The sequence below is a fragment of the Triplophysa dalaica genome, unplaced genomic scaffold (assembly GCF_015846415.1).
Source record: "Triplophysa dalaica isolate WHDGS20190420 unplaced genomic scaffold, ASM1584641v1 Contig13, whole genome shotgun sequence".
Classification (NCBI taxonomy): Eukaryota; Metazoa; Chordata; class Actinopteri; order Cypriniformes; family Nemacheilidae; genus Triplophysa; species Triplophysa dalaica.
This window is the reverse complement of record NW_026622647.1, coordinates 149477-165783: the sequence shown is the minus strand read 5'-3', so window position 1 is coordinate 165783 and position 16307 is coordinate 149477. Positions and strand designations below refer to the sequence as shown.

Sequence of the window (16307 nt, the reverse complement as noted above, 5' to 3'; positions counted from 1 at the left end):
GCAGATGGATCTTGCTCTTATTCTTCATAAATGTGAATCCTGGTCTGTTGGGATTCTATCAGGCCCATAACAAAGTGCAACCGTGACACGCTAGCAGCTACATGCTATTCCACTTACAAACCTGCAAATTCATGTTCCAAAATGAATCATTTCACCCCCTGAATCAAATTGTCTTGTGAGAAGGTTCTCGTCCAGGCAACAGAACCAAAGAGATGACGCGGGGCTTCTTACAGACACAAAAGGATCTTTCAGAATCTCGATGTACCAAAGACAACAATAATGATCAAAAGTTTACACCAATGAAATCAGCCTGTTCACATCAAACACAAATATCCATTGCTGCGTGAATGAATGAATTAATAACATTTCTATAGTGACAATAAATTTAAAAAAAGTTGCGGCATGAAATAACCTTCTTTCTGAGTTTGTTTTGCATGCTGGTTCGCAGCCTTTAGTCTCTTTTTTCAGGCTGAATGACTCTCCACCTCTCTAGTCACTGTACAGAATGAAGCCAGAGAATGTGCTGTACTTGTTGCTCTTTCCTCCGTGTGCCTTTCCGCCGTCAAGCTTGATGAAGATCTCGTCCCCGGGGTCCAGGTGCAAAATGACTGTGTTTGAGGCGTAATCATAACTCTGGTCCTGATCCTGAGCGATAGCGCTGGCCCTCACCTGCAGAGAGAGAGAGAGAGACTGAGAGATCTTATACTTACATCAATGCAGCTTCTCATTTGAATCTATATTTTAAATCTTGAGCGAAGATATGTTCATTTAAATAGATTTAATGTGATCGCTTTAAAAGATTCGTACATAAAACTAAATAAATTCTGAACTTTAGATTCATTCAACAAGCTGCACAAAAGGTTGAGGTCTTTTCCAATTAATGGCAGGAATAGTCCTTATTTTAGTAGAAGAAAAGATGTTGTTTTAAGTGCATGACAGACAGCGAGTCGCTCAGATTAGAGGGCATCAGACAGAAGAACGAATATGCGCTCATATGAGTAACAGCTGACTCAAACACACAGCACACGCGTGAGAGTGTGTCATATGTATCTGGGGCCATGTATGTTTGCATTCATATACATCATGCAAGTTGAACATGAAGTGAAGAAAAACATAATAAGAGCTATAGCTTAGCTACAGCTGAAGAGCTTTGATTATCCATGTGTGCAAAGTTTGTGTGTGAAAGTCATCTTCAAGTGTGCGATAATGTACAGGCAGCCGGTTGTTATCGCAGAAATAATATCATATATATTAATAACACGGATACCGTGTGTTATTAGTTTTGAGAGGTTGTTGTCTGGGAATAAAGAACCTACAAATGTCCAATCAGAATCCAACCCTGCAAACTGGCCAATCAGAATCAAGCATTCCAAAGAGGCGTGTCATACTGTATAAGAGTTTCATGACTTTGATGATGTCATGATCATTCACATTCATAGGGCTTATTAAAGTAGCAGCAGAACTATAACCACAGGGAGAGTTCACCCAAATAATCTAATTTCAAACCTGAATGACTTTCTTTCTTCTGCAGAACACAAAAGAAGATATTTTGAAGAATGTTGGTATCCAAACAACATTGAACCCGTTTGACATTCATTGTATGGACCAAACCACTGAGACATTTTTCAAAATATCTTCTTTCTTGTTCCACTGAAGAAAGAGTCACATACAGGTTTTGAACCACATGATGGTGAAGAAATGATGACAGAAGTTTTATTTTAGGTGAACTATCCTTTGACACTCAGCCATGCGGATGCTTGCCACCATGACAAGCTGTTGATTAGGTGATTTCAAAGTACCTAAAAATCTGTGCATTAGCTGGATTTTTTGTATACAGTATGTGTTGACGCCCTGATTCACAATGACACACCAAGGGATGCATACACATACACGCAAGCAAAACAAGCTTGTGGGACTCTTAACCTTTGTGTGCTTACTAGTTAAATTGATTTACATGACAGAAAATATCCAAAAATTTAACCTGACATTTTGATGGAAGCTACATGCACTCGCTGTTACTGTTAATCGTAAACACGGTCTGACATGCATCCAGTGCTTCAAGTTAAAAAAAAAAACTTCTGGAGGAATTAAATCCCTGTTGTGCTGTTATGTAGTCATAAGCCAATAATATGATATATATTTTCCCTTGCAACAGAAACAGAAACAGCTGTGTAATGTGTGCATATTTATTTAAAAATATATATAATTAAAGTGATTAATTAAATAAATTAAAGTGACAAATGATCTTCTCATAGAATCTGATCCCGGCAGCATCTCTTTTTTAGTTCTACTGGACCTGTGTGCCGCTTTTGATACTATAGACTGCGCCATTCTAATAGATAGACTAGAAAACTATGTTGGCATTGGTGGTCAGCAATAAGCCTGGTTTGAATTCTAGTCATCCAACCGCTACCACTTTGTTTATGTAAATGATGAAATGTCACATGAATTTTGGGTTAAATTCGGAGTTCCACAGGAATCAGTTTTAGGGCTCATCATATTATCACTTTACATGCTTCCCTTAGGAGACATTATCAGGAAACATAAAGCAGATTACCATTGCTATGCTGATGATACCTAGCTACACATCTTCTCAAATCTGACCAGTTTTCAAAAGACTGTGTTCATGACATTAAAAAACTGGATGGCCAACAATGTGAAACTCTAACAAATGCCAGTAAACATAAAAAGTAGAGTGCAACATTTCCTTTGATGGTTGTTCAGTTGTGTCGTTGTCGACAGTTAAGGACCTGGGTGTGTTGCTAGATGGCAGTCTGTTGTTTGATAGTCACATCTCAAATGTGTGTCGAACAGCATTCTTCCATCCTAGAAACATCTCTAAACTGCAGCCAATGCTTTCTGCTTTAGACGCGGAGAAACTTATATATGCATTTATGACATCATGAAAAGTTTCAATATGAAAATGAAGGGTAGTTATTGAAAGTACACTTTACAACGTACAGTAAAGTTAAGTCAATCAGAAGGTTAATTCAGTATGCAGATACTACAATAGCTACTACAATCTTTTTAATAAGTTGTTTTTTAACGATGAAGTGAAATATTGCTGTTGAAAATGAAACAGAGCATAAATCACAATACAGGTGTGGTAAACCTCCTCTTACCTGTCCGTTTTTCAGCAGGTCCGCCCACATGCTGGTCCCGTCCCCTCCCCTCATGAGTACATTGTACGTAAAGAAGTACGTCCCAGGAACCTTGCACACAAACTTCCCCGTCGACCCATCGTAGTTATTCCCAATATTTGTCACCACATCGTCAAACCTCAGAATCTCATAACCCTCCTGCGGGTTTTTCAGAGCCGCATAGAACGCCAGACGCGGAACCATGGCATACACGGAGGTCCCCATTCCCGTAGCCGTTCTTCCACCCAGAGCGGAGACATCGGGTCGCTCCGTGTGGTTCTTATTTCCCGGCGGCCCCATCGGTCCCGGTGGACCTGGCTCTCCGGGTGGTCCCGGGGGTCCCGGCAGCCCTGGCTTTCCCTGTCGTCCAGGCTTGCCCTGCGGTCCGTGTGCATAGGTTGGCAACGGGGGTCCCATACTGTGATCGGTCAGCGGTTCAGCCTCCAGCTGCGTGTTAGTGATACCCGTGCCCGTACCGATGCCCGCCGTAGTGCCCGATTTTTCAGAGAAAGGGTCGCACACCATACGGCAGGCACCCAGCATTTCGTATTCACCGTTTTCACTGGTGCCTGCCAAATGGACCAGAATTGGAATGAGGACCACCAGGACCAAGACCAGCATCACGGCCACGCCAGCCCCCAGCAGGGTCTTCCGTCCCAGGCTGAAGCGGGAAAGGGGCTGGGCCGCCAGCACGGTGCTCTCTCCACAGGCGGGAATATTGACCTCTGGGAGCGAGAGGGAACAGACTCCTCAACCTCAGGTACTCCTGGAGACGAGAAAGAAACTGAATGTGCTTGTCGCTCAAAAGAGAGAGAGAGAGTTGCATGCGGTTGCACTGCAGGTGAGCGAGCAGAAGTGTATGGGCGTTCAGGAAGGAAGCGGGGCCGAGAGAGTGAGAAGAGAGAGAATGCCCTTCTATTCTGTTTCTTTATGTGACAAAAAAAAAGATGAGTGGGAGGAGATTTTTTACAAATACAGAAACAGAGAGGGAGTAAGAGAGAGATAGAGAGAGAGAGAGAGAGAGCGAGAGAGAGATGGAGAGAGAGAGAGAGAGATGGAGAGAGAGAGAGAGAGAGAGAGAGCGAGAGAGAGAGAGAGAGACGGAGAGAGGGAGAGAGAGAGACGGAGAGAGAGAGAGAGAGAGAGAGAGAAAGAGAGACGGAGAGAGAGAGAGAGAGAGAGAGAGAGAGAGTGGAGACAGTAGGGCTATTTAGGAAAACCCAATGCAGGGAAATCTCTTTTAAGTGTGTTTCATTGTGCAGTCTCTTGAAATATGATTTGATTTTCCACTTGTTGAACTGAAAGACACAATGATGGGGGTTTGGGGATGGTGGTGGAATAAAGCAAGAGAGAGAGAGAGAGAGAGAGAGAGAGAGAGAGAGAGAGAGAGAGAGAATAGAAAACGAGTCTGTTTCTCTGTCTGCGTGATAGTCAAGTAAATATGACAAGATGTGTTCTAAGCATCAGTTAATCCAATGGGACGCCTGCTGAGTTCAGGCAAAAGCATTTTTCCGCTCTGTCTTTCTCCGTCTTTCACATCTTCTTGCCGTTGTTATGTAATTATGTCATTCATTGTTTATTTATATACAGTACACACATAGTAATTCCACCAAAGCTTGCTCAGATAGAGAACATGCTAAGGGCATACTGTAGTCTCATTATATTACATAAATGCTCACATGTGAGACACATTAGTTTGGTTTCTCACAGATAGAAATAGTTTCAGTCTTTCTTTGGGAATTAAAGATCATTCTAGTGAACATGCTCATCTGAGAATAAACATATTTAGATTCTTTGATGTAACAGGGTTTTCTACAAAGTGACACCAACATCAAGCTGTGCCGTGATGCTACAGCTCGGTAAAAAATATTTGAAACCTTGCATTTATTCTCCCTCGTATTATTCACAACTGTCTGTTTCTTTCTAGATATTTTGACAAATGGTTTCTGAGTGGTTTTGTGTTCATTCAATTCAAGTCAATGGCATTCAAGATTGTTTGGTTATAAAAACATTCTTCAAAAAATCTTCTTTTGTGTTTTGCAGAAGAAAGAAAAAAGCAGGTTTGGAATAACATGAGGATGAATAAATGATGATTTTTTTTTCAATGAACTATCCCTTTAAATCCACTATGTTGTATTAGTCTTTATTTGTAACGCCATGGTACTGAAATCATTTACTTTAAAGTTTAAAGATATTTTGAAGAATGTTGTTAACAGTCCCCCATTCAGTGACCTGTGAGGACCCAAACGCATTCATTTTCAACGAGAGCCTGGCGACAAGAGCAAACGAGAGCATTGGCGACAACTCAAAGTTGAGGAAAGTTTCAGGCATTAAGTGAACAATAAAACCTTCATTGAAACTTTATACACACAGTCGCACCAGCTGTTGGCATCAACATTGCCCAAAATCATTTTTTCATCTTCTTTTGTGACAAAGTTAAGGGACATAATGCAGCGAGGGATGACTGTTGCTGTGAGTCACCTAAACAGAGCGAATGTTGATCGGTGACCGCGGGCAACAAAGGGCTGGATGGAGCTCAGAGCGCCGTGACTCAAACTGTGCCCCCTGTGCCCTTGAAGGCAGGCGCAGTAATGCGACAAGAACAAAGACATTTGCAAGTACTCTCTCTCTATCATAGACTTCCTCAGAATCTCGACCCTTTGCCACCGCCGCTCGAGTACCACAAACCCACTGAGCCACGAGAAGCCCCAGAGAGAGCCACACACTCATCCTTCAGCCGGGGGAAATCTCTGGATCTCCTTCTATTTTCCATGAAAGCAAACATATTGTAGTGATCAATCCTCAGGCCGAGCCAAAGAGAAGCAGAGATCATGCTGTAAGCCAAGATCCATGTTCATATGCATGTGCTGTGTGTTTTGGTCTGAAACACACTGGTTAGATTAAAAGCGTTAAAAACACTGTCTGTTCTTTTCAGCATCATCACAACAGTTCATTAAAACAACATGTGATGCACTATGGCATTGACAGAAGATTATTTTGATATTCCTTCAACAAAACAAATCACAGAAAAGACTAAATGTATATCAAATAAATACATATTGTATTTTTAAGAAATAAAAATATAATTTTTAAGAATGCTATTTTTTTATTTTTAACCTAAAAATGGAGCAACACCTGTTTGTTCTTTTTATTGTTGGTGTCTTGCATCAGGTTTTTTGCATCAGCTAAATATGTACTTCATAGTCTTGTATGTGTGCGGTATGAGTGATCGCTGTATCACAGGATCTAGAGGCCGGAAATCTCAGCAGAAATGAGAGAGATTGTTTTGATTAAGATTTTTGCTTCCTTTTCACACACTCTATGACAGGCCAAGCTCACTTATTTGATGTCAAAGTGATACGTGCCCACAGATCTATGTGTTTCTGTGTAGTTTTTGAAATAAAATAAATAGATTAACACATTCTTAAATATTCTGAAATATTCATAGTCTAAAAACTTTTTCCACCACAGAGAACCTTTTGTGTAACAATATGGTTCTGTGACCTTACAGATTCTTTATGAAACCATACAGGACATCCCAACAAAGAACTGTTTAGGAGCCTTTTTTTTAAACAAATAATCATCCCACATTCACACAGAGGTGCAAGTTCATTTCTAAATGCTGCCACCTTATGGACTAACACTGGTACTTTTAAATGCATGAATGCACAGTTATAATGTTGTCATTACAGAGAGCTGATGATGAGTCTAAACTCCCATATGGAAAAACACAACTTACTAATATTTTCTAAATACATTGGCCTTTCAAATGTGTTGAATACACAATATTACATATTATTTCATGTCCATTATTTTATATCCTGTCTATTTCATTAATGCAATACAAAATTAAATGTAATCCATGTACACTTATGTGTAGTGTGACACCTTAAGAGAAACTTAAAAGAATCGTTCATTTGAAAAAGAAAATGTCTTCCATCATTTATGTACCTTATGTCAGTCCAAAAAGCACGGTTTTGTTTTTCTTCAGCAGAAAACACAAAGGAAGAACTTCGGCGAGAGAACATCACTGGACCCCTGGTGACTTGTAGACACAAAACCACGTCAAGTTTGAAACAAATGGGCTGCATAAATGGGCACATGGCCATTCATGTGTTTGTGTGTGAACTATTCCTTTAACCGGCAAAATTGTAAATTAATCTTTTGTATTAGATAATCTGACATAGAAACGCGAAATAAAATCATTACACCATTATATTTCCTAAACTAACACATGACGACGATGAAAGGGTATCCACATTTCCTGGAATTAATATTCACAGCCAAGGCTCCGCGGTGTTGTGACATTCTGCCAAACTGTGAGTGACGTCCGTTGACCGTTCCAAGATGGCGGACGTGCCTGGAGAGCTTGAAACTGCATCTAGTTTTGATATCTATGCTTACAACTCCCTTTTCACTTCAAGATGAGCGTTTGTACTTTCAATGGAAGCCAGCAAGACGGGTGGTTAGTTTGACAATAACAGTACGCATGCGCAAAGCGTTTGCAGCTTGGACCGCCCATGAATCTACAGCAGTAAACCAACAACTGTGAAAGTGAAATGTGACTTTATTTAAATAAAAATAAGGCTTTTTTAAATGAACTGTTCATTTTTAATTTTACATTAATTAATTTATTGTTATAAAATTAAGTTGTTACATTAAAAGATGATTATCCTCACTCATTTTTGCAATGTCAACAGCAAATAACAGTTTTAAGGGCGTGAGTTGGGGTATTAGTTACCATTGCCAAGTCTCCCTTATGTAACACATCTAATCATGAACCGTGTCAAACAATGTGCAGAAGCAGAATGAATAGCCGGTCAGATCAGACTGTTCAATGCAAACTCACATACTTCACTGAATGCAGCCACTTTCTATTCTCTTCAGAGTTTAGTGACCTGACATTTGAGCACATATTGCTGGAGGAATTTGACATTGAACTATGTAACCGCTAGTCTTTGCCAGTGTAAAGAGTACAACAGTTTACAATCTCTGTGTACTATTTCTCTCTCATGCACACATTATTTCACATGACATTTGCTTGGTTAAGTATGTTTTATTGTTGGAGGACTTTTAAACTCATTATACTTAGTTTCTCACTCCCTCTCACACACACACGCACACACACACACGCGCACACACACACACACACACACACACACCTATACGCACGCCCACACAAGCACAAACACAAACACACACACAGGCACAGAGAGTTATGCAATAATCATTGGCAAGCTGGACTTGGACAAACACTGAACTTTTTCTCTGCAGCAGAGAGAGCAAGAGAGACGAGTATTCCACACTAAGGTAAAAACAAGGTTCAAATCTGTTTTGTTTTCTCTTCTTTTTCTCGTTTCTGTTAGATCACCACGTTCTGTTTGATCATTTCTGTTTCCTTCCGAACTTTGATCTGATCGTGGGCCTGTTTTCTCCCTTTTTTCCTTTCATGAATATAACGGAAAAGCTTTCTGTGGTTTCTTCGAGGATGACTAGTTTTCAGTTTTCATTGCTCAGCATCAAAGATCTTCACCTTTGAACGTTTTATAGAATGTATTGAATATAGTAAATGTTCCACATGTTTTGTTTTTTGTTTTTTGTATATTTTGACCAGACAGTTCACTGTGTGAGCCGTTTGTGTCTTTAGGAACATGCTATCAGTGTCTTCTCTAAAAATACCTCACACAATATCAAGCCACATCTGTGTTACAACTGTTGGATTGTGCAGAGATAAATATAAAGACAGAAAGCACATTAATGATGTAACCTTGATTTTTTAATTAATATTTCAAATCGTATAGTGAACGATATACCAGAATTAACTTTTGATCTTTTTTTGTAAACCAGGACATGATGAATCTTCTAAGATCCCCTCACTGTCTCCTCCTTCTTATCACACTTCTCACCACACTGGCTTCTTCTGGTCTAGCTGGCAAAATCCTTGTTTTCCCCGTCGACGGAAGTCACTGGATTAACATGAAACTGCTGATTGAAGACTTACATCACCGGGGTCACGAGGTCAGCGTGGTGAGGACCTCCACCAGCTGGTACGTCAAGGAGGACTCACCCCACTACAAATCAATAACCGTCACCCTACCAGAACCCGTCAGCATCGAGGACCAAGATTACTTCGTCTCCTTCCTGAATAAGATGCTGAAGATCCAGAAATCAGGAGGCTCCCCGCTGGCCATCATGCAGTTCTATTGGCAAATGTTGACGGCACTCTCTCAAATACATAAGGAGGCGAGTCAGATGGCGGTGGAGATGTTTGAAAACCCTGTACTTATGCAACAGCTCCATGAAGCACGTTATGACGTAGCTCTTATAGATCCAGGTTTACCTGCCGGGGTTTTGGTGGCTCATAAACTTGGACTACCCACAGTGTTCAACGTGAGATGGATCACCAGTGGAGAAGCGCACTCGGTTGTTGCACCCTCGCCGGCTTCGTACGTCCCAGCGTCCGGGAGCGCACTTCCCACTCGCATGTCCTTCATTGAGAGGGTCAAGAACATGCTTCATTATTTGCTGAACGCATGCATGGACCAATACAGCGTGTTCCCAGTTTATCAGGAGTTAGCAACACGTTACTTTGGCCCTGAGACCAGTTTCAAGGACATGCTGCAGGCCACGGACATCTGGCTCATCCGGTCAGATTTTGTCTTCGAGTTCCCGCGTCCGATAATGCCCAACTTCGTGCACATCGGAGGCTTCCAATGCAAACCCTCCAAGCCTTTACCTGCAGACCTTGAGGAGTTCGTGCAAGGGTCGGGAGAGCACGGAGTGGTCGTGATGTCGCTCGGGACGCTCGTAAAAGGTCTACCGACCGAAATCACCTCTGAGATCGCCGCTGGTTTTGCACGGCTCCCCCAGCGAGTGATTTGGAGGCACCTGGGTGAGCGTCCTCAAAATCTGGGCAACAACACACGTCTGGTTGAATGGCTGCCTCAGAACGACCTTCTGGGTCATCCTAAAACAAGGGCGTTCGTGGCCCACGGCGGAGCCAACAGGGTTTATGAATCTATTTATCACGGCATTCCGGTGGTCGGGTTGCCGCTTCTATTTGACCAGTTTGAGAATATTTTGCGTCTAGAGATACGAGGGGCCGCTAAAGCGCTTGAGGTCACTAAACTGGACAGCCAGAGTTTCTATGCAGCACTGCAAGACGTGTTGCATCGTCCGTCGTACAAAGACAACATGATGCGGCTCTCTAGGATACACCATGACAAGCCCGCACATCCAAGAGACAGCGCCATCTATTGGATAGAGTTTGTGATGAGGCACAAAGGGGCGGCACATTTACGGACAGAGTCTTATAAGATGCCATGGTACTCATATCACTCGCTCGACGTATTGGCATTTTTGCTGCTCCTGGTGCTGACTGTAGGAGGCGCTGTGATTTTCACAACATGCTTCCTGTGTATCAGATTGTGCAGGACACAAAAATCTAAACTCGAGTAGTGCGTGAACGACAACAAAATACAATCAATAAATATTAAGTGGTATGATCATGAAAAAACTCATTGTTAAATGGGTAAACAGTATGCTTGTGTCTTGACCTAATTCTGACCTAATTCTATTGTGTTTACTTGTAAGAGTATGTCATGTCTTGTCGAAAGAGAAATAAACAATAAACATTGTCATCTAGTCAAATGAAAATGTTTGTGAAGTTGTTTACCTTTGTGTCACCAAATGCTATGCATTTTGAAAGCTCGGCCAGAAGGTGTCAGCAGTGTGTTCAGTGGATTTCAATCTTTTTGACTTCAACCATACCAATTGGCACAGAATAAAAGATTGTTATCTAAAACCCTTTCGAAACACTCCTTTCATCTGTCATTTATCAGACAGACAGACCGCTCAAAACTCATGTTGGGTTGCTGCTGGAACTTCTAAAAAACAAACAGGATTGTGCAACACTGTGTACACTTTTTTAGAAAAGCCACATAGAAATAACTTGTTGTCTCTCCATTGTAAGGTGATAAAGAATTTCAACACAGACAAAAATATAACATTTTAATGACAAACATTGCAGAATGTTTACAGAGCCAAAGCATAAACATAACACATACATTTGTGTGCTGGCATTCGTCTGTGGTTTGCATGTCAAAGAAAGTGTTGAAAGCCAACAAATCTCTTTTATGAACAATTACACAAACTACTTACAAAACAACATGTGTACCAGACCACATCATTCAGACCTTTAAGACATTAAACATCATATACTTAATAAATAACTGCACACAGAATAAAGTCTAGCAGGATGTGTGTAAAACATTTAGTAAATGATGTTAAAATTTGGATAGAACATAGTAAAACATAAACCAGAACTTGGGGCGATTTTTTATTATTTCTTATTATTCTATTTCACATTCTAATCTTGTAAATTATTTCACTATTTCTATATATATTATGTCAAATTAATTTTATAAATAAAAGTCATAATTGTTTGAATTCATAAATGTGTTCATTATTTTTTACTTTATTTCATTGATTCATTTATTATAAAAAATACTTGTCCTTTTAAAGTAAAAAAAATATTATATCAAGTGTCCTATTAGTAAACTGCAAATAAGAAAGTAAGTTAACTCTTTTCTCAATGTTTACTACAGATACACTTAACGCAGGCCTACCCAAAAGTACACTTTTATAAAGTATTTTTGACCTAATTAAAATCTAAAGAGATGGATTTACTAAATACAAGTACAAGTATGTACTACAAAAAATATACTATATAAATATAAGTATACGTTTTTGTGTACTTATTTTTTGTAAGGCATATCTACGGCTAGATCGTGAACAACCCTTCCTGTTTTTGTTGTATCCATTCTGCCACAATCATTAGTGTGTGAATAATTCCAGCTAACTGAGTTTGTGTAGACTACGCTGCAATACTTACATGATGTGAAGAACATGAACTTACACCCAGTTTCACTTTGACCCTTCATCTACAACACAAACAGTCAAAGGATGCTGAGGCTTCATGCACTAACCGTTAGTCTCTTAAACTGCTCTTCCAGACCACGATGTACACTATGAAGGGAATGATGATGATGGGCAACAGGGTTGCAGCGAGCACCACTTCGGCCGGAGCGTCGGGTAATTCATCTTCATCATTGCACGAGTGAAAGTATTGCTGATGTATCGCCACGAACAGCCCCTCCACCACTCGATTGGGGTAAAAACACTCAGCGAACATGGACATCGTCTCCAAACACTTGGTTAACTCGTGGTAACTTCTGGACGAGAGAAAAACAATACGTGTTTATTTCAATAAAAACAGAAGGGCTCAAACCTCCTCCTCTGCCTCTTTTATTTTAATGATTTGTGTGCGTTACTGGGTGTGTTATAAACCTTAAGATTGTGTCCACAGATTTTAGTTGACGGATCGGATCATTTTTAGAATCAGATAATGTCTTGAATACACTACAAAATCTAAAATCTAGACATCACACACTTGCACACTTTTTGAAACTTTCATTGGAAACACAGTAACTCCAATTTTTGGCTGAAGTACCACTTTTTATGATTTTTTCGAGCCACGTACCCCTTGACCAGACAACAACCTTTTACTTTAAAATACGGTGAAATGAGAATTTATTTTTATGCATCTTTGTGTGGTCCTTATTTCATAATACTGTTATCATAATTTATTGATTTTCATTATTTATTCCTGAATGTCAGTTTCTCTCGCGTACCCCCATTTGAGAACCAGTGCTCTAAACTGATCAAATCTACAGACTAGTGCAGACTTTCTGAAACAAGTCCGGACTGAAAATCTGAGCAAAAGTCCAGTTGTGTATTTTAGCCTTAATGTAAATGCTAATCTGAAGATATCAACAGATTAATTTAACAGAGAATCTTGTTTCTAAACTGTTAAAATCTTAGGCTGTCATGCATGTGTTATTTAAAAAAAGGGTTTTATGGGCTGGTGATCATCCATTACGTGTCTCAACTGACTTTCTCTCGTCTTGTCAGATGTGTCACTGAATTATGAGTTGGCATCAACAGTGCTGATGTAATGCGTGTTTGCGCGTAAATCGCGTCATTTACGCTTTGACTCTACACATCTTTAGGCTACTTTAACTTTACACAGCGGTTTAAGTTAAAATATACGCAAGTATGCGCTTTCATAGACTACTCGAAAAGATACTGGAGAGAGAGCGCGTGCACGTCATCTTTTACTGATGAATACAGGTACAGTTAATCCACGGTTCACATGCATTAACCGTACGATCAGTTTCACCAGTGGTGTGACTTTTGTTCCCATTTCTAGTACACGATATCAACATTACAAAACACTAAAAAACTAATTTGCTTAAAGTGCTTAACAAGTATTTTTTTCAAATGTTCTAATTCTATACGTAACCGACATATAGAAATGATCAAAATATGTTTTGGCAAATAATCTTAGGTTTATAGCAACCACAAATACACAGAGGGGAGTTTTGCACAAAATAATTTGTGCCCGCACTGATGTGATGACATGTTTATGTTGCACGCGCTGTGTTCTGTTTAGCAGTCTTATTCGAGGAAATTACGCCCATCATTTAAACTGCGATGACTGAGGCAAATATAAATCTGTTCAAGGTCACACAATATGCAAAACCAAAAAACATTCTTATGTGGTGAATAAAGTCTCTCGGTTTGTTTAGAAGAACATGACAAACAGGATATAAAAATGACCTTCCTTCTAAGGAGTGCATCCACAAATTTGTCCAATTTCATATTTTTTAAATTCACATGTGGAACAAATTTACAGTATTTTAAAAGATATTGATATTTAGTAATATGACTGTAGATATGAGAGCGCTGTAAAATGTCTCATTTCTACTCAGCAGTTTCATATGCTCCCACTGAAAGAGGTTTAATTCCTATATTTGTCATATCATTATTTATATATTTACAAGAATGTCACTGTAGAAAAGCACATTATAATAGTACACACATTAAACCTTCTTGCAATTACTGCAACCAAGACACACTACGAATTTTACACCCGGTAATCTAAAAGTAGATTTCAGTTTGCAGTAACTGCATTAGGCAAAAATTTCTGTTAGTCTATTTTTGAATCCACTGCAATAAGTAAGACTTACAAGCACACAGCAGGTGTTAAGGTATACAGTAGGTGGTTTGTAAATGAAAGTTTTTTTTGAAAGTTTTTTTGGTGAAATAATTTTAAACCAGCACAAAGACATGAATCACAGACACAAGGGCTCTTGTCAAGGGGAAATGTCTCTCACTCTCTTGCTCCCTGAAGTAGTCGGTGGCAAACGATTATTCCTTCACATCCTGCTATTGTTTTCTGTTCCCTTTTCCTGTCTGTGTGCATTGAGTATGAAGTTAAGTAGCTTTCCTTTTCTCAGCGGAACAATGGATATGAAACCTTTTGCACACATTCCTAAGTTTAGAAATCAAACTTATGCTTTTAGAGCGTGGTGTACGATGCTATTCACAAAACTTTCATTTTTTTAAGATCTATAGAAAAGGCGTGCTGTAGCCTATTCAAAATATGCACATTAAAAATAGACACACATTTCTTTAGCATTGAACTTTAAAAGAGAATCAGATTGCAGGAGCAGAAACTTCAGAAACGTTTGACCTGTTCTGAATGAAACTTCTGATCACACACAGTGATGCACCAACAGGACTCGACGGAAACGAGACTCTAGACGTGTTTTATTCTAAGTAAAGCTGCATGTGAAGATGCTCTGGCTTACCTCACGATCATCTCCACATTACACCAGTTATCCACTCCGAGTTCAGTCATGTTCGCATTGAAGTTGACTCTGCAATACCCTCCATACTCCATCAAGATTTCATCATTACAGTGAACATAGTGATGGTAAAGTTCTTGATCCTGAAAATCCTCTGAGAACCACCAGAGTACATTGATTTTATGAAAACAAATCGTTGAAAATAAACTGATGGTCACAAATGGACTGTCTCTTTACCTTGGTCCTCATGTGTGGCATTACTGTCTGAAAGAGAATTAAAATTGATCGTAAAAGAGGGATTTATGAGAAAAAGGCGAATTAAATAATTAAATAATGCAAATTAAAAGTAAAGTGAGTGATCTTGAGAAAAAATACAGTATACTGTAGAAGAGCATTCAAATGATGAATATTAATGTAATGATGCAATTTCATTTGCAAAAAAATATTACCTTTCTATTTTAAATTTATAAATTTTTTGCCATGTAGTTAAATTATAAAAAATACTTGTGCAAAAGTGGATAGCAAAAGCAAAGTGGATAGCAAAACTGTTGGTTTTGGACAAATTGAAAAAGTTCCTTTTAAAATCTCTGACTTTAATAGTTTTGTATCTCAGCAAATCAGTCTCATGTTCTGAAACCCATACAGTAGAGGAGAGACATTCAGTAGCCTAGAGCATGAGATTATAGAGACCTCGGAGAAAATCTCATTTTCCTCACCTTCAAATGCTACAATGTTCTTCTGTGTTGTTTGACCTGAGAAAGCAAAAACAGTTGGACAGCATAACTGCCGGTTATGGACTAAACGAAAAAGTTGAAAATATTTCTTTGCATCAAACTCACTCCCTTACCTTCAAGTGCTACACTGTTTTTTTCTGTTGTTTGGCCTGAAAGGCAAAATAAATAAAAATGAAACAACTGCAACACAATAGTAAGTTCAGCACTAGCAAAGCTGATGACATTTCACATTAAGCTTTCACACCCAGGGTGATTTACAAAACCAATCTCAAACAAGGCTCGAGGTTGTTTATATACATATTTGCATAAATCTCAGAACAAAGATTTCCTACCACAGATTATCGATGAATCCAATAAAAGCAAAAATAATCCAGAGAGTTGACAAACCATTTTGAAAGACAAAATAAATGTAGAGATGAATAATGGAGGTATGTGAAGCGTGACTTGAGTATCTAGGGATCTTGGACACAAGGAGAGGTCGTGCGACGTGCGTGTGCTCCTGAAGGAATCACTCCACCCCTTTCTCTCCTATGAGAGCTCGCGGATCATTTGGGAAGAGGAATTTCTCTGAGCTTCAGTGTTTATGCAGACAAAAGCATTCTCTTCACATCCTGACAAATCTCTGCAAGTTTCTCCGAGGGACCTCTATACAACTTTATCATATAATTGTCCAGTGATGCCTTCTCACCTTAAAGATGTCAGACATGCCATATTCTTTACTT

The 16307-nt window shown here is 39.4% G+C and overlaps 3 protein-coding genes across 3 annotated transcripts; 1 reads left to right on the top strand and 2 right to left on the bottom strand.

The window, feature by feature from the left end:
- Nucleotides 1-489: 489 nt before the first annotated feature.
- LOC130417092 (C1q-related factor-like) lies at nt 490-3813 on the bottom strand. Its single transcript, XM_056742395.1, has 2 exons — nt 3123-3813; nt 490-669 (listed from the first exon to the last, which is right to left on the bottom strand). Exons 1-2 carry the CDS (start codon nt 3759-3761, stop codon nt 490-492), a joined length of 819 nt encoding a protein of 272 aa, XP_056598373.1. The 5' UTR covers nt 3762-3813.
- Nucleotides 3814-8294: 4481 nt separating this feature from the next.
- LOC130417089 (UDP-glucuronosyltransferase 2C1-like) lies at nt 8295-10796 on the top strand. The gene is made up of 2 exons (XM_056742393.1): nt 8295-8450; nt 8988-10796. The coding sequence occupies exon 2, from the start codon at nt 8991-8993 to the stop codon at nt 10596-10598; it is 1608 nt and encodes a 535-aa protein (XP_056598371.1). The 5' UTR covers nt 8295-8450; nt 8988-8990; the 3' UTR covers nt 10599-10796.
- A 341-nt stretch (nt 10797-11137) lies between these two features.
- On the bottom strand, nt 11138-16081 carry LOC130417091 (receptor activity-modifying protein 3-like). The gene is made up of 6 exons (XM_056742394.1): nt 15918-16081; nt 15699-15734; nt 15568-15603; nt 15089-15115; nt 14855-15005; nt 11138-12373 (listed from the first exon to the last, which is right to left on the bottom strand). The coding sequence occupies exons 1-6, from the start codon at nt 15973-15975 to the stop codon at nt 12130-12132; spliced, it is 552 nt and encodes a 183-aa protein (XP_056598372.1). The 5' UTR covers nt 15976-16081; the 3' UTR covers nt 11138-12129.
- Between the last annotated feature and the right edge of the window lie 226 nt (nt 16082-16307).